General features: G+C 38.0%; 1 protein-coding gene across 1 annotated transcript in view; it reads right to left on the bottom strand.

Moving 5' to 3' along the window:
- Positions 1-1,846, bottom strand: part of ELOVL4 (ELOVL fatty acid elongase 4) — a 31,501-nt gene extending 29,655 nt beyond the window's left edge. Inside the window, exon 1 of the mRNA XM_032275442.1 lies at positions 1,441-1,846. Coding sequence (XP_032131333.1) covers positions 1,441-1,540 — 100 coding nt within the window. The 5' untranslated portion in view covers positions 1,541-1,846. The remainder of the gene's footprint in view (positions 1-1,440) is intronic.
- Positions 1,847-22,120: the final 20,274 nt, after the last annotated feature.

The raw sequence follows: 22,120 nt of genomic DNA, 5'->3' as shown, positions 1-22,120 counted from the left end.
TAACGTCAGTGTAACAGCACATAGGAAAAAAAAAAAAAACTTGAAGAAATACTCCATTTAAAACTGCCTTTTAACCATTTTCAGCTGTAATGGCGTATTTAATAGCTTATTTCCCAGCGACAAGGTTGAGATCTTCTGAAAAAGAACATACTTTTCTCAAAAAGTGAACGCAGTATTAATGTCAAAGAATCATTTTGTCTCACACGAAAAACATTCCAGCAAACGTTTTTCCGACAACATAAGCCCCATTTATTGGACTATATTCATACTGTAACCACTATCTAATTTACTCTAACAACAATAAACACAAAAACTACAGGAATACATTTTCATTTCGAAGTAGGGACGGCAGAGTCACAAGGCGGAATGTTAATATTCTTCACTGCTGGGATGTAGTGTGATACTGCAAAAGGACTAGAAAAATTCACATAGTAAAATAGTTTCTGAAATCCTTTAAACCTTATTTTGGATTTCAAAAACTTTTAAATGCTTTAAAATCAAAAGCAGCGAAGCAAAAGAAGAAATAAACAGTAAAATGTAAAAATATAATATCACAAGTGGGCGCTAGGAAAGCTGCATAAATCAACCAATTGACAGCCCTGCCAAATTAACTGCAAGAGCTAAAGGAAAAGTTTGCCGATTTAAGAACTGTATGTATGTAGGCATCTGGGACAACCTCTAGGTGTTGCTGTGGAGACCCCCTTCCTAAAGATTGATTTCTTCCATGGTGTTTTAGCCTACCCCTCCCCCGACTGCACTGCAGTGCGCAAAGCCATTATAGACAATCATTTCAAACATACTTGCTGTTGAAAATGCCTCGGAAACTAACATTCTTCAAGGTTCAAGGAGTCAAACAATGTTATTTTACTTTTCAGTCTAAATTATACTATAGATGAAGGAGTTGGATAGAAGAAAAGATTAGCAGGGTTGTGTCAAAGCAACCAGGAGGCTGAAGAAGCAAAAGGGCAGCTGCCCCAAAGCACCCCCACCCACCCACCGACCCACCCGGCCTCCTCCCTAGCCCGGTCTCCATACAAAATAGGACTAAATGTTAAATGGAATCCTCTGCACAGAAAAGAACTGCGAGGCAAGCTCGGGGGATAGGGGATCACAGGGTGGGGCGGCTCCTGCGAGGAGCTCTTGGCTGTACAGGTTCCATCTGATATGTCAGCTCCCGCATCCGAGAGCTGAAGAGAGATGGAGGGAGCTCAGAGGAAAACCCTGCGAGTGTCGGGGGGAGGGGAGGCCTTAACGTACAGATCAGATTAACCAGTACTCCACCGCGATGCCCGCGCCAGCCCCTCCGCTGATCCGCCGCTTCCGAAAGCCGCAGGGCGCAGGGCGCGGGGGCCTGCGGGGCCGGGCCCGGGAGCTCCAAGAGCAGGGGACCGGTGACCCCCGCGGAGGACCGAGCGAGGATGGGGAAGTCAGCGGCTTTACCTGCGATGGACCAGGTCCAGCGGTAGAACTCCACCGTGTCGTTCAGCGCCGTGGACATCACGTTCAGGACACTACCCGGCTCCGAGTCCAGGAGCCCCATCGCGGCGATGAGCGGGGGATGGCGACAGGAGAAAGCAAAGACCCCGCAAGAGGGCTGACCTCGGAGGCAGCAGCGGCCGGGGACCCCTAAACGGCAGCGGCCCTGCTGCGTCTTCTACTCCTGTTCGGGGAGCCGCGGCGGCTGGGATGCGGCAGCAGCGGCGTAGACGAGCGGGGCCGAGAGGGAGGCGTCGTCAAGGTTCCTGGGAGAAAGAGGAGGAGGTGGAGGAGCCCCAGCCGCCAGCGCCGTGCGCTGCACCAGTCTGCCGCCCCGCGCTGCAGCCGCTCCAATCTTCTCCGCCGGCGTCACGTGGCAGCGCGCGGGGGCGGGGGGCCGGCCGCCCCTCCTCCCTCCGAAGCGCTGGGACTCGCGAGCGCAAGGATGCTGCGCTCGGGGGCGCGACGCGAGCCGGGCTCGCGCAGGCGCGCGCACCCCCACACGCCTCCGGTCGCGCGGGAGCGGGACACCTGGGCCGCTCCTTGCCCTCTCCCCACGCGGGTCTCCCCATCCGCCTTCCCCGCCCCTCTTCCGGGCTTGGGCCCCTGCGGAGGAGTTCACCGCCTCCCCACGGGTGACTTTGCATTCGTCCGGGATACGTCCTGGGAAGCAGGACACTGGAAGAATGGGTGTTTTGTGGCAAAGATGAGGTAGGCGTGGTGCTTTGGTCCTTACCTGACACTCACCTCGATTTCACTTGTGTTCCTGTTTCCTTGACCTTCACCAGCACATGCCTGTCACCATGACAAGGGAAGGGCACGTGTTATCCCTCTGGAGAAGTGATGGTGTTTGTCTTCCATGTTTCAGCGATGGAGAATAGACTCTGGGGTCTACCCAGAACAAATTAACATGTAATTGAATGAATGCTCGAACGTGTTCTGTAGACTTAATATACATGGAATGAACAAAGCAATGTAATTGTGCTAAATTAGGCCATTAGCAGTTCAGAAAAGAGGAAGAACCCAGAGGGGCTTACAGGTGAAGTCTGCTTGAACCTAAAGAAGTTGAGGTGAATCTAAAAAAGATAATCACTCAAGACACAAAAGACAATTTAGTGGAGAGAGGAAAACAAAGTAATTTTCGTTTCTTTTGAAAAATTGTTTAGATAAGGTATAGGAGAGCCTACCCTTGAAAACAAAAATACACTACTTACAATTCATAATTTGATGGTTTCTCACATAAAACAAGATTTTTTTAGAGTGGTCCAATAACCCTTTCATCTACTTGTTATTTAAATGTGTCACCTACTTGTTTAACCTTTTCTCCACTTGCTCATCTTGGCTGCCACATTTTAAAGACCACTGAGTCAAGTGTCTTATTGTTCCTGCCCTTTCACACTGTTAATGTGGATACTATCTTTTATCATATTGAAACGACCTGTTTCCTAATTGACCCAGTTATATATTGTCTATATTTTATATTGGAAGCAACCTAGATGGTAAGAATTATTTTTGGTTGCTTGACGAGTACCTAACCCAGTGCTATAAATAGTAATTAATACATATTTATGACGACAAAAATATAACATTTGTCTTTCAGAGAGCAATAAGGATTATTGTGAGTGGCAGAAACTTTATTGCAGAACTAAAGCAACCACAGACTTCTTTAAATGCCCTATTCTTGAAATTAATGAAATGTAATTTATTAATTTGTCAAATATATTTGCAAAACTAAAGTTTTCTGGATTGGCGTGACAGTTTCTCAAGCTTCAATTCTAAATTATTTGTAACGGATTCCAGTAACTATTAAAAAAAAAGAAATCCAGTCAAGTCTCTTCATTTAGGGAGTGGATAAATATCAACTCATTTACAGTGATGATCTAGCAAAGTTCTGATTAGTTCGAGCTTCACCTAAAAATTTGATTCCTATTTCTATATTGTGGAATCCTGAATTGTTTAGGAAGAACAGATTCCTACCCATACCTCCATTAACACATGCAAAACCGCAGCATATTATTATTTAATACCAGGTGAAATTGTTAAAACAGTTTCAGGCATTTCCCTGGTCTTTGTTCTACAGTGGAGACTATCTTAAGTCCCTGTTCACTAGGGGGCGCCAGTCACGTATAAGAAAATAATAGATGAAATAGCCTTCAGCTGGGAATGGCGGTTACACAGATACCACTGTGTCCTTACTCTCCCTGTAAAATGTAAATGTTTATTTACATTTATGAGCTGTCTAAACATACAGCAAGAACCAGAGCATAAAACGTACCCAATCTGGAACCCTATTACCTGGCACGAATAGGTGGTTTATAAATACCAGTGACTGCCCAGAACCAAAGCCTACCTAATTTAGTTTTGCAAAGGGAAGGAAACCTGCATGTCTTCATGTGTGCCACCTAGAATGACAGCCATCTAACTGAAACCTTGGTAGCATCATAACAGAATAAAAGCAAATACAAGCAACAACAGCATCTGCAAAATTTTGAGAACAGAGAGTTCTTTCATGTGGATCAAATGTAAATAGGATACAGTTTACCTACAAAACCTAAGGGAGAGGACATTTATAATAAATTTTTTTTATAAACTAATTCTTTTTTTCTTTTTAGAAACGGTCTCACTCTATCACCTACATGGATTGCAGTGGCACATCATGGGTCACTGCAACATCAAATTCCTGGGCTGGAGCTGTCCTCCTGCCTCAGTCTACTAAATAGCTGGGACTACAGGCCTGTACAATCATGCCTAGCTATTTTTTTTAATTTTTTTGTACAGAAGCAGGACTGGCTGTGTTGCCCAGGCTGGTCTCAAACTCCTGCCTGCAAGTAATACTTCTTCCTTGGCTTCCAAAACCACTGGGATTACAGGCGTGAGCCACCACACCCAGTACAAAATGTTTTTAAATGTCTTACAGTCCGTACAGGGCTAGCATCATAAATCAAGCTATCTGGGTTTTTTTTTTTTCCCTAGTCTACCTTTCCAGAGGTTGGTAATATTGTCAGCAACCACTGCTTTCAGAGAAAAGTGAACCTGGAGGCCTGTTGAGTCAGGAGTAAAAAGAAATAACCTGATTAAATAGTTAGCAAGCAAAGAAAGACTAAATCTTCTAGAAGTAAATTTTGCTAAATGGATGCTACTTAGAGAAAATGGAGAAAGTCGTTGATAATACTAACTACTATTAGTTCCAGTCTTTTGTTTTATTCTACTCACTACTCCTCCCCCACATTATAGCCATCATATAATACAGGTGCTTGATTAACTTAGAATTAACAATGGTTTCCATGAGATATGTTTAATTCAAACTTTTAAAAATGTTTACTTTTTTGTTACCTTGTATGAATTATTTTTATTTTATTTAAATGGACATAGATTATCCTGATAATACATTAGCACTGATAACGAAAAATGAAACAAATGAAAATGCCCCCATAATTTTATCTCCCATCCTAAATAAATTTTACATGCCTATATAAGCCTTTTATTCTTAACACAGATGATTATTTTTATAATGCTATTCTATAATGTGCTTTTTAAAAAACTTAATATATAAGGAATACTTTTCAGCATAATAACTACTTAATATTCTGTAATATGCATATACCCTCATTTATGCAGCCATTTGCCCTATAGATGAGCATTTGGATTGTTTCAAATTTGAACTACTGTATCAATTTGGCTATTAGTATCCACAGTATATAATTTCGTGTACTTGTTTAATAACTCTTAGCATAAATATTTACAAGGGAAATTTCTGGGTCAAAGGTTTTGGTTTTTTGGGGGAGGGGCTTGTTGTTTTTTTTTTTTGGTTTGAGATGTCATCCCACTCTGTCACCCAGGATGGAGTGCAGTGGCACCATCTTGGCTTGCTGCAACCTCTGCCTCCCAGGTTCAAGTGATTCTCATGCCCCAGCCTCCCAAGTAGCTGGGATTACAGGTGTGTGCCATCATGCTTGGCTAATTTTTTAATTTTTATTAGAGATGGGGTTTCACCATGTTAGCCAGGCTAGTCTCAAACTCCTGGCCTCATGTGGTCCACCTGCCTCAGCCTCCCAAAGTGGTAGGAGTACAGGTGTGAGCCACTCCACCCGGCCAAAGGGTTTTAAATTTACAAATTTTGATACAGCATGCCCACCTAACCTCCAGAAATGTACCAATTCACAATTCCAACAAAATTTATGAAAAGCTGCTCATTTCCCCACCCCATTCTCCTTACTGAATTTATGCTTTGTAATCATTACCACTCTGAGAGGTAAATATTGATATTTCATTGTTGCTTAACAAATTATCATGTTTATTGCAATTTTACCTTCTTTTAAGAATTGCCTGTTTGAGTTCTTTAGACATTTTCCATTATTTGTGTCTACTTTTCTTATTGATTTATAAGAGATCTTCATATAATAAAATTGTTCACAGTTTGTCTGCTATATATGTTGAAAATATATTTTTCCCAGTTTGCTATTTGTCTCTGACTAAATTTGTAATAATTTTCAACTAGGCATATTGCATGCTGGGAATAAGTTAGGTTCGCCCACTACCACCTCCACCAGAATTAGATATCAGAATGCCTTTTCAGCTTTGTAATCCCTGATGCATATTTTTAAGGTGCATATGCTATTCCTTTCCTAAGAATGGCAACTGCAAATTATTTACATAATATTCATTATTTTGGTGTCACCTAATATGTACACCCAATCTGTATTCTTTATAGGTCAAAGCTATTAGCCTAATCTCTCTTCACATACCCATGTTTCAAGACCATATAACACACTTCTAGTCATACGTTCAACCATTTACTGATTAGAGGGCCAAACCATGGTGCCAGTTTTTCCTGGCTTGGTTATATCAAGAAAAGTTCTGTCACTCTTAATTGAGTATTATCCGAGTTGAAATTCCCTTCACTTACTACTCTAACGTCTCCGTCTTCACGGAGATCAACCAACTTTGGTCCAGAAAATCTGGTGATAAATTCCAAGTATTAAGGAGAATGCCTTTTCATCCTGCTCTTATCTTCCTATTACTGAAGGGCAATCTGGTTTCAGGGTAGAAGGAGACAAAAAGAGCCCCTAAGAGAAAATAAACTCATCATGATAGGGGAAAGAAACTGGCTGTATTTCAAAGACTTCGTTTAAAAAACCCAAGACGTCAGAAAAATACTTGGTTCTAGGCAAGCATTTAGCTGATTCCAGGAGCCATCTCTTACCAGCCATCCTAATGATCTCAAAATGCCTCTTAAGGAAAATGGCTATTTGTGAATAAATGCTTAAAAACTTGCCAGTAAATGAACTGTAATTGTATGGACTCGCAGCTTTGCAATAAGACTTTCCTGCCTGTGAACCACGCAATGATGAATGACCTCTCTCTGATCTTGGAGAAACTGTCTTGAACCTGAAGAATCCATACATACCATACACAAAACTAAATATGAATAACAACTAAGGGAAAACATTGGTTTCTGTAGCATCAGTTATATATCTGTTCCCTCTTTCTCATCCTTTTTTGTCAGTTCTTCCTCTTCTTTGTGACCTGTGAAGGTTAAAATTCAATTCTCTCTGGCTGCTTTAAAGATAATTTAACTTACGTTATCCTTCCTGCCTAAATTATTTCATGCACTCTCATAGCATTGGTTGCCATCTGTGTTCATAACTCTCAGATATATATGTTCAACCTAGATCTTCTTTCCGGCTCATGTATCTCATAGCTGCTGTGATACTTTCTCTTTAATGTAACTCAGGCATCTTGAATATCAACATGTTAAAAACCTATCTTCTCCTCCCCCACAATCTGTTCTTTCATATTTCCGTATTTCCACACATGCCAAAAGTCATCAATGGCATTTTATAATATTCTACCTTCCAACACATATCCAAATTCATGACTACCTCCTATTAATTCTGCATATAAAATATATCTTGATTTTTTCCACTTCCCTCCACTCTACTGCATATACTTTAACTGAAAGGTCCGTTGTTTCTCTCTCACCTTAATCACTTCGATCACCTCTTAACCGATCTCTCATTATTGCCCCCTATAATTTATGCTCACACAGCGCTTTGAACATCTTTTAGAATTGCACATCAGATCATGGCATTTCTCATCTTAAAATCTCTTAATATTTCTACTACTCTCAGGAAGCTCCAAAGCCTCCACATCTAGAATCTGAGAATATTGTAAATTTTTCTTCTTGTCTAACGAAAATGTGATCTAGAATGCCTATCATTCCTTGACCACTTCTGCTTTTAGTCTGCAGGGAAGCTAATCTGGACCTCTTTCTGTTTCTCCAAAGAGCCAAGCTTCCCTTGAGTCAGGGCTTTTGCACGTAACTTTTCTCGTTCTTGGAATACTCTTTGACAACCTCTGACTAGAGCTAATACCAATTTTACCTTAAATGTGTGAGTTAGGAAAACTGTGACTCCCACAGCAAGGTTAGATCCTCATTGCACACACATTCATGGTGTCTTGTACATTTTATCATGGTATTTGTATCATTTAGCTTTAAATCTAATGATATATTACAGAAAAACCTGAAAGGAAAGTACCTAACAAAATAAAAGCTTTTTATTTGCACTTCCTTAAAGGATGTCAGGATGTGGACAGACCAAAGTTAGCAGAGACAAAAGAGCCAGTAAAAGATGAGCATATAATAACAGACCTTTAAGATACATAAAGCAATATTTGACAGACTAATAAAAAATTAGACAAATTCAAAATTATTGTTAGGGAATTTAATATCCTTATTGTATAATTAATATGATAAATAGGCAAAAATAAATTATAATATAGAAGAGATATATTGTAAATCATTTCACCTGGTGGAGGTTAGATTAGTGGATATTAAACGATCACAAAGATCTGTAATTTTATGGGCTGTGAAATAATTCTTAACAAATTTCAAATATGAAATAATGTTGAATTTGACCACAAGGGGATTAAATGGGCAATCAACAACAATGAAATATATATAAAAAATTTTTAAGGCAAAGCACAGTTGTTCACACCTGTAATCCCAGCATTTTGGGAGGCAGAGGCAGGAGGATCAATTGAGGCCAGAAGTTTGAGATCATCCTGGGCACGTGGTGAGATTCTGTCTCAACAACAACAACAACAGCAAAAAGTATCCAAACTGAATAATAGTTACAACACAGCATACTAAAATGTATGGGATGCAATTACAGCAGGCTTTACAGGAAAATAAATACTTTCATTAGAAGAAGAAATTGCAATCAATGTTCTAAGCTCCTAATTTAAGGAGCTGGAAAAAAGAGTAAATTAGAATGAAAGTAAACGGAAGAAATAAAATAATACAGATAAGAGCAAAAAGAAAATAGAAAACAGACAGTTGAGAAAATCAGCAAAGCCATAATTTGGTTCTTTGAAAAGAGTAAGAAAATTCATAAAGCCTGACATATTCTAATAAAGAAAAAACAAAGAATAAAAAGATATTATTAGCAAATCTACAGGCATTAAAAGAATAACAAGGAAGTATTATATACAGTTGTATGCTAGAAGATTTGATGAATTAGGTAAAATGGACCAATTCCTTAAATACAACTTATCAAAACTGTAACAAGAAGAAATGTAAAATGTGACTAGCCTTGAAAGAAATTAAGTTCATAATTTCTTAATGTTCTAACAAATATCTCCATGCTTAGACAGCTTCATTGCCAAGTCCTATAAAATATTTAAGGAAGAAATATTACCAGTGTTACACACAAACTCTTTCAGAAGAAAGAGAAGGTAACTTCTCAATTCATTTTATGATGTCACCATAAATCTGATATCAAAACCTACCAAAGACTTTTCAAGGAAAGTAAATTGAGTCTAATATTCCTCATGAACATAGATACATAAACCCTTTAGAAATTTATCAGATCAAATTCAACAAGATATAAAGAGAATACATTTTCATGTGTATGCACCCAATAGCAGCGTCAAAGTATGTGAGACAAAATCTGATAGAATTGCTAAGAAAAATAACTTATTATTAGAGACCACAGCACTAATTTCAGTAATTAATTGGTCAAGCATGCAGAAAATCAGTAAGAATCTAGTTGATCTAAAGAACACGCTCAGTCATCTTGATCTAACTGACATAAAATATTACAAACAGCTGTTTGTAATACACTGTTCCTCAAGCTCATATGGAACACTCACCAAGATGGACCACATTTTAGATCGTAAACATACCTTAACAAATCTAAAAGAATAGAAATCATACTAAGTATGTCCTCAGACCACAATACAATTAAATTAGAAATCAACAATAGAAAGATAACTGGGAAAACTTGAAACATTTGGAGGTTAAACAACATATTTCTAAATAACATATGGGTCAAGAGAAGTCTCAAGAGAAATTATAAAATATTTTGAGCTAAATAAAGTAAAAATCCAACTTATCTAAGTTTGTGGGATGCAGCAAAAGCAGTGAGGTTTCCATAGTGTTAAATGTATATCTTAGAAAAGAAAAAAAAGTGGAAAGTTATTAAGCTTCACCTTAGGAAACTGAAGAAAGAAGAGCAATGTAAACCCAAAGGAAGCAGAAGAAAAGAAATAAGAAAAATCAGAGCAGAAATCAGTGAACTGAAAACTGGCAAAAAACAGAGAAAGTCAACATAACCAAAAGCTGCTGCTTTGAAAACATCAGTAAATTTGAAATCTCTATCTAGACTAATTAGTAAAAAAAGAAAAAAGATGCAAATTACTAACATCAGAAACAAAAAAATGGCCATCACTGCTGCTTCCACATACATTAAAGGAATGATGTGTGAATACTCTGAACAAATTTATGCCCACAAATTTAATAATGTAGGTAAAATGGACTAATTTCCTAAAACATACATATTATCAAAATTCATACAAGGAAGATTGGAAAATATGAATAGAATTATATCTATTAAAGAAGTTGAATCTATAACTCATTAACTTCTAAAAAGTAAAACACCCAGTTCAGATGGTTTCATTTTTTAATTCTATAAATATTTATGGAAGAAAGGATACAAATTGTGGCAATCGATTCCAGAAACTAGAAGTACAGGAAACGCTTCCTAATTCATTTCACCAGGCCACCATTACTCCAGTATGAAAATCAGATAAAACTATTATAAGAAAGGAAAACTGCAGATTAAAATCTCTCAGAAAATAAATGTTAAAATCCTCAACAAAATATTAGCAAATTCAGTAATATACAAAAATAATTAAACATCAAGACCCAGTGGGATTTATTCTACTTATGCAAGGCTGGTTCAAAAATCATGTCAAATATTTCAAAATCAACATTTAAAAGTCAGTCAGTATAATCCATCACATCAGGCTAAAGAAGAAAAATATTATCATCTGATGCGGAACAATCATTTGACAAAAATCTAACCCACATTTATAATACAAACTCCTAGCACACAAAGGATAGAGGGAACTTTCTTTTTTAAATTTTTTTTATTTTTTATTTTTTTATTTTATTGCAATGGTCTTTTTTTCCTCTCTCTTTTTTATTGTATTTTAAGTTCTGGGGTACATGTGCAGATCTTGTAAGATTGTTGCATAGGTACACACATGCCATGGTGGTTTGCTGCCTCCATCCCCGCCGTCACCTACATCAGGCATTTCTCCCAATGTTGTCCCTCCCCAACTTCCCCATCCCTGGCTGTCCCTCCCCTAGTCTCCCATCCACCAAAAGACCCCAGTGTGTGATGTTCCCCTTCCTGTGTCCATATGTTCTCATTGCTCAACACCTGCCTATGAGGGAGAACATGCGGTGTTTGATTTTCTGTTCTTATGTCAGTTTGCTGAGAATTATGGTTTCCAGATTCATCCATGTCCCTACAAAGGATATGAACTCATCGTTTTTTGTGACTGCATAGTATTCCATGGTGTATATGTGCCGTATTTTCTTTGTCTAGTCTATCATTGATGGGCATTTGGGTTGATTCCAGGTCTTTGCTATTGTAAACAGTGCCACAATGAACATACATGTGCATGTGTCTTTGTAATAGATCGATTTATAATCCTTTGGGTATATACCCAGTAATAGGATTGCCAGGTCAAATGGAATTTCTATTTCTAGATCCTTGAGGAATGGCCACACTGTCTTCCACAGTGGTTGAACTAATTTATACTCCCACCAACAATGTGAAAGTGTTCCTATTTCTCCACATCCTCTCCAGCATCTGTTGTCTCCATGTTTTAATGATCACCATTCTAACTGGCGTGAGATGGTATCTCAATGTGGTTTTGATTTGCATTTCTCTAATGACCAGTGATGATGAGCATTTTTTCATATGTTTTTTGGCCTCATAAATGTCTTTTGAAAACTGTCTGTTCATATCCTTTGCCCACTTTTGAATGGGTTTGTTTGTTTTTTTTGTTATAAATCTGCTTTAGTTCTTTGGAGCTTCTGGATGTTAGCCCTTTGTCAGATAGGTAGATTGCAAAAATTTTTTCCCGTTCTGTTGATTGCTAGTTCACTCTAATGATTGTTTCTTTTGCTGTGCAGAAACTCTTCAGTTTAATTAGATCCCATTTGTCTATTTTGCCTTTTGTTGCCATTGCTTTTGGTGTTTCAGTTGTGAAGTCCTTGCCTATGCCTATGTCCTGAATGGTATTGCCTAGGTTTTCTTCTAGGGTTTTTATGGTGTTAGGTCTTATGTTTAAATCTTTAATCCATCTGGAGTTAATTTTAGTGTAAGGTGTAAGGAAGGGGGCCAGTTTCAGGTTTCTGCACATGGCTAGCCAGTTTTCCCAACACCATTTATTAAACAGGGAATCTTTTCCCCGTTGGCTGTTTTTGTCAGGTTTGTCAAAGATGAGATGGTTGTGGATATGTGGCATTATTTCTGAGGCCTCTGTTGTGTTCCATTGGTCTATATCTCTGTTTTGGTACTAGTACCATGCTCTTTTGATTACTATAGCCTTGTAGTATAGTTTGAAGTCAGGTAGTGTGATGCCTCCAGCTTTGTTCTTTTTGCTTAGGATTATCTTGGCTATGTGAGCTCTCTTTTGGTTCCATATGAAGTTTAAAGTGGTTTTTTTCCAGTTCTGTAAAGAAGGTCAATGGTAGCTTGATGGGGAGAGCATTCAATCTATAAATTACTTTGGGCAGTATGGCCATTTTTCACGATATTGACTCTTCCTAACCATGAGCATGGAATGTTTTTCCATTTGTTTTTGTCCTCTCTGATTTCCTTGAGTAGTGGTTTGTAGTTCTCCTTGAAAAGGTCCTTCACATCCTTTGTTAGTTGTATTCCTAGGTATTTTATTCTCTTTGTAGCAATTGTGAATGGGAGTTCCCTTATGATTTGGCTCTCTGTCTGTTATTGGTGTACACAGAAATCCTTGTGATTTCTGCACATTGATTTTGTATCATGAGACTTTGCTGAAGTTGCTTATCAGCTTAAGGAGATTTTGGGCTGAGATGGGGGTCTTGTAAATATACAATCATGTCATCTGCAAATAGAGACAATTTGACTTCCTCTCTTCCTAATTAAATACGCTTTATTTCTTTTTCTTGCCTGATTGCTCTGGCTAGAGCTTCCAATACTATATTGAATAGGAATGGTGAGAGAGGGCATCCTTGTCTAGTGCCAGTTTTCAAAGGGAAAGCTTCCAGTTTTTGCCCTTTCAGTATGATATTGGCTGTGGGTTTGTCATAAATAGTTTTTATTATTTTGAGATACGTTTCTTCGATACCTAGTTTATTGAGAGTTTTTTTGTTTGTTTGTTTGTTTTAAGACGGGTTTCACCATGTTGATCAGGTTGGTCTTGAACTCCCGACTTCGCCCGCCTTGGTCTCCAAAGTGCTTGGATTACAGGTATGAGCCACCACGCCCATCCTTATTAAGAGTTTTTAGCATAAAGTGCTGTTGAATTTTGTCAAAAGCCTTCTCTGTATCTATTGAGATGATCATGTGGTTTTTGTCTTTGGTTCTGTGTATGTGGTGGATTACGTTTATAGAATTGCGTATAGTGAACCAGCCTTGCATCCCTGGGATGCAGCCTACTTGATCGTAATGGATAAGCTTTTTCATATGCTGTTGCATTCAGTTTGCCAGTACTTGATTGAAGATTTTTGCATCAATGTTCATCATGGATATTGGCCTGAAGTTTTCTTTTTTAGTTGTGTCTCTGCCAGGTTTTGGTAGCAGAATGATGTTGGTCTCATAAAATGAGTTGGGGAGGATTCTAAACTTCTTAACTTCATAAAGAATATCTAAAATCAGCCTAAGGCTGACATCAGACTTAAGTTGAGCACCTGAACATTTTCTCCTTAAAATTATAAATAAGGCAGAGATACTCTGTCTTACCACTCCTAGTCAGCATCATACTGGAATTTCTAACAAGTGCAATAAGACAAGAAAAGGAAATAAACATATGTAGACTGGAAAGGAAAAAATATAACTGTCTTTATTCACAGATAATATGATTATGTGGAAAATCCCAAGTGATTATCAGCAATAAAACTCCTAGAACTAATGAGAGAGCATAGGAAGTTTAAAGGATACAAGGATAATACGCTAAAGTTAATTCCTATATCAATAATGAACAACTTGAAATGGAAATTTAAAAAGCAATACTATTTACAATAGTACCAAAGAAAATGAAATACTTAGATATAAATCTAACAAATTATGCACAAATCTATATGTGAAAATCTGTAAAACTCTAATGAAATAAATCAAAGGAGATATAAATAAGTGGAGAGATAAGAAATTCTATGTACACTGATTGGACGCCTAAATATTGTTAAGATACCAGTTCTTCCCAATTTGGTGTACACATTCAATGCACTCTCAATAAAATCCCAGCAAGCTAGTTAGTAAATATCAAACAACTGATTCTAAAGTTTATATGAAAATGTAAGAGACTTAGAATAGCTAACACAGCACCAAAGAAGAACACACTTGGAAAACTCACACTATGTGATTTTAAATTTTAATATAAGGCTACAGTAGTTAAGACCTTGTTATACTGGGGAAAGAATAGACATATAGAACAATGAAAAGAATGTGAGCCCAGAAATTGACCCACATGTATGTAGTCAATTTATCTTTGACAAAGAAGCAAAGAAAATCAATGGAGAAAGAATAGTCTTTTCAACAAATAGTCCAGAACAATTAGATGTCCATGCAAAAACAAAAACAAAACCAAACCTGTGTAGAAACATAATATCTTTCACAAAAATTAGCTCAGATTGCATTATGGACCTAAATGCAGGATGTAGAACATAAAACTTCCATATGAAAACATCAGCAAAAATCTAGATGACCTTAATTTTAGTGATGAGTGCATAAATACAATATCAAAAGCACAATCTATGAAACAAAAAATTTATTTCATTAAAATTAAAAACTTCTGCTCTGTAAAATACTATTTGTTTACAGAGTGAAAAGACAAATTACAAACCTGAAGAAAATATTTGCAAAACACATACCCGATCAAGGGCTTATATCCAAAATATACAAAGAACTCTTAAAACCCAACAATAGCAACAACAGCAAAACAAACCACTCCACTGAAAAAATAAACAAAAGATCTGGACACCTCATCAAAGAAGACATACAGATGGGAAATAAGGATATGCGATGCTCAATATCATTTGTCATTAAGAACTGCAAATAAAAATAACAATGAGATACCACTACACAATTACGAGAATGGCTAAATTTGAAAAGAAACCTAACAATTCAGAAATCATGTTCCTATGTATTTACCCAACTGATTTGAAAACGTATATCCATACTAAAACCTAAGCATAATTCTTTCCACCATCTTGTAGTCTGTAGAGTCCTGCTGGGAAAATAACTTCTAAAAGATAAATTTGGAAGGGCGTTGTCCAAGGCCACTATTTTTTTTTTTTTTTTGAGACTGAGTTTCACTCATGTTACCCAGGCTGGAGTGCAATGGCACGATCTCGACTCACCGCAACCTCCGCCTCCTGGGTTCAGGCAATTCTCCTGCCTCAGACTCCTGAGTAGCTGGGATTACAGGCACACACCACCATGCCCAGCTAATTTTTTGTATTTTTAGTAGAGACGGGGTTTCACCATGTTGACCAGGATGGTCTCGGTCTCTTGACCTTGTGATCCACCCGCCTCGGCCTCCCAAAGTGCTGGGATTTCAGGCTTCAGCCACCGCGCCCAGCCCCAAGGCCACTTTTGATGGCTATAAGTGAGATCTCTGGAACCAAAGGGAGCACACAACTCTTAGAATTAAAGGTATTTGTGTCCAAGATGAAACTGAATTCTGTTCTACCAAGAGACATGCTTCTGTGTACGAAGCAAAGAACAGCACAGTAACTTCTGCCAGCAAACCAAACAAAACTAGAGTAATCTGCAAAAAGGAAATTTATGCCTGTGGAAAAAGCGACATTGTTGATACTGAATTCCAAAACAACTTTCCTGCTAAGGCCATTGAACACAAAATCAATGTGATACTTTTAGGTAATTCGATAGATATTAGCAGCTGGGAAGGGGTAAGGAAAGAAAGCAAAAAGGTTGTCACTAAGACAGCCCATGGCCCACCTAATTTCAGCCCCAGAACTGCTCTAACTGCACCCTAACAGTTGGAGTTTGTGGTAAATTCTGGGGCCAGCACATACTGGAGAAAGAGAAAGTAGGGCACAGGTGGGAATTACCTAAAGTGGCACATGCCCAGGAACATAGAAGTTTACCCCATGCTTATAATACCATCATTATAATAAAAGTTACATGTGCTTTTATGGCCCTGTGCCATGGGCTTTTGCTAACAAATTATGGGTAAGAACATACATAGTTTAGGTATATGTCCATAAACTGCCAATCAAACGACATCATCTTATTACTAAGACACAGGCCAAACCCTAGCTGCTTCCCACAAAACCTGCATAAAAGCCCCTTGAGTTTTGTAAAGAGGGGCTGATTTCACTTTGCAGAAATCAATCCACTCTCCCTCTGAGAGTATATTTCTGTTCTTCAATAAACTTTGCTTTGAGCTTGCATTCTGGTGTTAGTTTGCAATTCTTTGCTCACTATCGCAAGAACCAAGATTACTGGTGTAGAGCTCCAGCTCTGCTGATCTTGTAGTTAAAGAATCCATTCCAACACAGAATTCCCAGTAACAATGCTGTACCCCTCAAGGACTTAAACTAATGAAAAGTAAATAAATAAATGGATTTGTTCTCTTGTAAAAAAAAATCCTGCACAGAGATATTTATGGCAGCTTTCTTCATAATCACCAAAAATTGGAAGAAACCAAGATGTCCTTTAATAAGTGAATGGTTAAACAAATTTTGGCACATCCATACATTGGGATATTATTCAGCAATAAAAAGAAATGAGCTGTCAAGCCATGGAAAGACATGGATAAAACTTAAATGCATAAATGAATATGGCTAAGTGAAAGAAATTGGTCTTAAAAGGCTACATGATGTGTGATTCTAATTATTTAACATTTCTAAAAAGGCAAAACTGTAGAGACAGCAAGATTGGATACCTTGAGGTACTGGAAAACCCAATGTTTTGGCACTGGATCAGAACCCCAGCATACTGCAAGAGCTCTATGGAAAAGTGGCCAGACTGTTACATGGGTCCCCGATCCTATTTTTCCTCCCTGGACAGGTTTTCCTGGCCTGGATCTCTAGCCATCCCACACTGGGATTATCGAGCCGGTAGCAGCTCTGCATCTCCCTGGGACAGAGCTCCCAGTGGAAGGGGCAAGTTGTCATCTTTGCTGACTTCCAGCCCTCATCCTTGCTGTCTCCAGGCTGTGGAGCATCCACGAGACCACGGCCTGGTCCAGACCCCCAGAGGAGAACCTACCTGGGACTTCAGTACAACCACCATGCCCCTGTCAGACTGCTTCAATCAGGGGCAGCCCAGCAGTTAAAGGAACACCCATATACAGGAATGAGAAAGAACAAATGTAAGAATTCAAACAACTCAAATGGCCAGAATGTTTTATGTTCTTCAGGTGACTATGTTAGTTCTCCAACAAAGGTTCTTAACTAGGCAATCAGAAATAGAATTCAGAATACAGATAGAAACAATGATCATAAAGGTTCGGGGAAAAAGCAAAACTCAATTCAAGGAAACTAAGAATTATAAGAAAACAATACAGGAGCTGGAAGACAAAATAGCAGATATAAAAAGGAACCTAGTTGATCTGATAGAGCTGAAAAACACACTAGAAGAATTTCACAGTGCAATTGTAAGTATTAACAGCAGTAGATCAAGCTGAGGAAAGAATCCTGGAAGTTGAAGACTGGCTCTTTGGAATAAGTTAGACAGAAACAAAGAAAAAAGAATGAAAGGGAATGAACAAAACCTCTGACAAATATGCAACTAGATAAAGAGGCCAAATCTACAAATCACTGGTATCACTGAAGGAGATGGTGAGAAAGCAAACAACTTGGAAAACATATTTCAGGATATTGTCCATGAAAACTTCCACAACCTCATTAGACCAACAGTCAAATTCAGGAAATACAGAGAACCCCTGCAAGATTCTGCACAAGAAGATCATCCCAAGACACATAATTATGAGATTTTCCAAGGATGAAATAAAAGGAAGAATGTTAAAGGCAACCAGCAAGAAAGCTAGCATGTCTCCTACAAAGGGAACCCCATCAAGCTAACAGCAGTGCTCTCCAAAGAAATCCTATAAACCAGAAGAGATTGGGGGCCTATATTCAACATTCTTAAAGAAAACATATCTTGAACCAAGAATTTTCTTTTTTTTGAGACGGAGTTTCGCTCTTGTTACCCAGGCTGGAGTGCAATGGCGCAATCTCGGCTCACCGCAACCTCCGCCTCCTGGGTTCAGGCAATTCTCCTGCCTCAGCCTCCTGAGTAGCTGGGATTACAGGCACGTGCCACCATGCTCAGCTAATTTTTTTTTTTTTTTTGTATTTTTTTTTTTTTTTTAGTAGAGACGGGGTTTCACCATGTTGACCAGGATGGTCTTGATCTCTCAACCTCATGATCCACCCGCCTCGGCCTCCCAAAGTGCTGGGATTACAGGCTTGAGCCACCGCGCCCGGCCATGAATTTTCTATTCAACCAAACTGAGCTTCCTTAGCGAAGGAGAAATAAGATCCTTTTCAGGTAAGCAAATACTGAAGGAGTTCATTACCACCAGACCTGTCTTACAAGAGATCTTGAAAGGAGCACTAAATTTGGAAAGGAAAGACCATTATCAGCCAATTCAAAAACATTCTGAAGAACAGTGATGCTATAAAGCATCCACACAAACAAGCCAGCATAATAACCAGGTAACAACACAATGACAGGATCAAATCCATACATATCAACGCTAACCTTGAATGCAAACATTGTAAATGCCTCATTTAAAAGTCACAGAGTGGCAATTTGGATAAAAAAGCAAGGCTCAATGGCATGCTGTCTTTAAGAGACCACACACAATGACACCCATAGGCTCAAAATAAAAGGATGGAGAAAAAGTTACCAAGCAAATGGAAATTAGGAAAAAAGCAGAAGTTACAATTCTAATTTCAGACAAAACAGACTTTAAACAACAAAAATCAAAAAAGATAAAGGGCATTACATAATGTTAAAGGGTTCAATCCAACAAGAAGACCTCACTATCCCAAATATAGATGCACCCAACACAGGAACACTTACTTTAAAAGCAGGTTCTTAGAGATCTACAAAGAAACTCAGATTCTCACACAATTAATAGTGACAGATTTCAACACTCCACTGACAGTATAAGACAGATCATCAAGGCAGAAAATTAACAAAGATATTCAGGACCTGAACTCAACATTGGACCAAATGGATCTGATAGACTTCTACAGAAGTTTCCAGCCCAAAACAACAGAATATGCATTCTTGTTATTGCCACATATCTGGATTTGAGTTAATCCTGATTCCTTTCTTTGAAAGAAAAAAAAAAGATCTGTGGTTGCCAGGGGCTAAAGGGTCAGGGGGAAAGTTGAATATGTGAAGTATAGGAGATTTTGTTTGTGTGGTGAAAATATTCTGTATGATACTGTAACGGTGGATAAATGACACTATACATTTCTTTCCTTTTTTTTTTTTTCGAGATGGAGTTTTGCTTTATCACCCAGGCTGGAGTGCTGTGGCACAATCTTGGCTTACTGCAACCTTCACTTTCCAGGTTCAAGTGATTCTCTTGCCTCCTGAGTAACTGGGACTGCAGGCATGCACCACCATGCCCAGCTAATTTTTTTGTGTATTTGGTAGAGAGGGGGTTTCACTATGCTGGTCAGGCTGGTCTTGAAATCTGGCCCCCAAATTATCTGCCCATTTCCACCTCCCAAAGTGCTGGGATTATATGCATGAGCCACCATGACCTGCCAACACTATGCATTTTTCAAAACCCATAGGACTTTATAGCAAAGAGTGAACCTTAAGGCATACAAAATTTTAAAAATTACTTTGGAATTTGGAGGGCTCCTGGGTCAAATATGACAAAATAATCTAATTGTATTTCAAAATGTACAGAAAAACCTAACTGAAGGGTTTTGGGATAAAATTTGCTGACTAAATCCATTTGAAAATGAGTAATCTATAAGATTAAAAAGAAAAAGAAACTGCACATTGGTAATGTACTCTAGTTGATATAGTTATTTCCTACAGTGTTATGAGTCAACAATTCTGATACTGCTGTGTATGTATGCTGGAACTGAACAATAAACGAATGGCAGATAGTGGAAGCCAGGTTTCTTACTATTGAAGTGTAAATTTAAAGGTAAGCAAAGGGAAGAGGCTTGGATGATCCCTGTGGTAATAGATTAGAGTTGGACACACCAGCATAAACTCTCATTTGGTTTAATATATATGCAAATAGTTACATGTAGATATGTTTACAGATATTCCTGCACTTTTCATGGGGTTATATTCAGATAATCCAATCATAAATTAAAACTATTCTGTGTCAAAAGTGCATTTTCAACTGAGATATTTTCAACTTAAAAATGGGCTTATCTAGATATAGCCCCATTGTAAGTTGGGGAGCATACTGAATGTATATGGTTTTTGCCCATGATATAGTTTAAAAATCATCATAAGTCAGGGACTCTCTGATTAGTATACTCACAGATTAGTATACTACACAGATTAGTATACTCACATGTATTCCCTTGCTCTGTCAGCTGAGAGGGCTGAGAGTAAATGATACTCTACTGGCAACAAGCACACATCACATCCAGATTTTTGTTCTTAATACCGTTTTCCAATCTAAATAACCAGGAATCTTTGAAAAAATAACTGACTCTAGGACTGACTAGAACAGGACATGTGTAAGAAGAGCCTGGTATAATTTTCTGGAATTATACCAGAAAGTAAGGATGTACTCAGAGAAAATCCCCCAAATTTTATGGATATGGCAAAGGGATACCAGAGCCAATGCCTAAAGCTGAAACATTTTGAGTAACAAATTAAGGTAGTATCCATGAACCAAAAAAAGGAAAGAGGGAGGGAGGGAAGAAGGGAGGGAGGAGAGAAATGAACGGGGAAAGAAAGAAAGAAAGGGAGGGAGGGAGGGAAGGGAGAAAAAAGGAGGAGATACATTTCACTTGCAGAAGAATTCAAAATAATTTACGTAGATACTCCACCTTCGGGGAGGGGGAACACAACACCTCATTCCTTAAATGTAGACTGCACCCAGTGAATTCTTCCCAAAAAGTGCAGTATGAAAAGGGGAAAAAAAGATTATCTTTAAAATGGATACACCTGACGAACACTAGATCAATCAGATGATCAAGGTCAACATCAACAATGATAAGAAATGTTGATGGTATGTACCCTTAATATGATTTGATGAAAATGACAGTTTATCTCTGTTCTTTCTTTCCCAAATCCACAACCCCAGTGTAATCATGTGAAAACATCAGACAAATTCTCGAGACGTTCTACAAATGTATAATTAATACCCCTAAAAGCTATGAAGGTCATCAGAAACAAAGAAAGTCTGAGAAACTGTCATAGCCAAGAGGAGCCTAAGGAAACATGAAAACTTAAAAATGTAGTTAGTATTCTGGATGGGATCCTGGAAACGAAAGGAACTTTAGGTAAAATCCATGGAACTTTGAATAAAGTACAGACTCAATATTGATTTAACAATTGTGACAAGTGTACCATCCTAATGTAAGATGTTAATGATAAGGGAAAATGGGTGTGGGGTGTATGAGAACTCTAGTATCTTTGCAATTTCTATTTGAATCCAAAACTGTTCTAAAAAATGAAGATGACTTTTAAAATAATATATTATAAATTAAAAGTGAAAAAATAATTACAACCTTTTGCAGTAATTTAAATTCTGGGAATTTATCTTAAAGAAATAACTAATATAAATCTTACTGGAAAGTAGGTTTAGTATATATCTTATATAAAGTAGGTTTAATAATACCAGCTGCAGGATACACATGTTGTAAGGCTTAAATGAGGTCAGCCATAGAAAGCAGTATGAACAAAAAATGAAAAAAACAAACAAATAAAAAAAAAAGAAAGTAGTATGAGTACTCAATAAATGTTGGTTGCTATTGTTTTTGTTATTGTTCAAAGCTGACTCTGATTCAGGCACAATCCTCAAAGAATTGACAGTGTGGTAGAGATAAGTAAAAAGATGAGTCTAATAAAGTATGATAAGTGATGATAAATGTCTCTTTTTTTTTTTTTTTTTTTTTTTTTTT

The sequence above is a fragment of the Sapajus apella genome, unplaced genomic scaffold (assembly GCF_009761245.1).
Source record: "Sapajus apella isolate SASKATOON/1434 unplaced genomic scaffold, GSC_monkey_1.0 scaffold6, whole genome shotgun sequence".
Lineage (NCBI taxonomy): Eukaryota > Metazoa > Chordata > Mammalia > Primates > Cebidae > Sapajus > Sapajus apella.
Note: the sequence above shows the minus strand (reverse complement) of the source record. Positions and strands in the feature narration are given on the sequence as shown.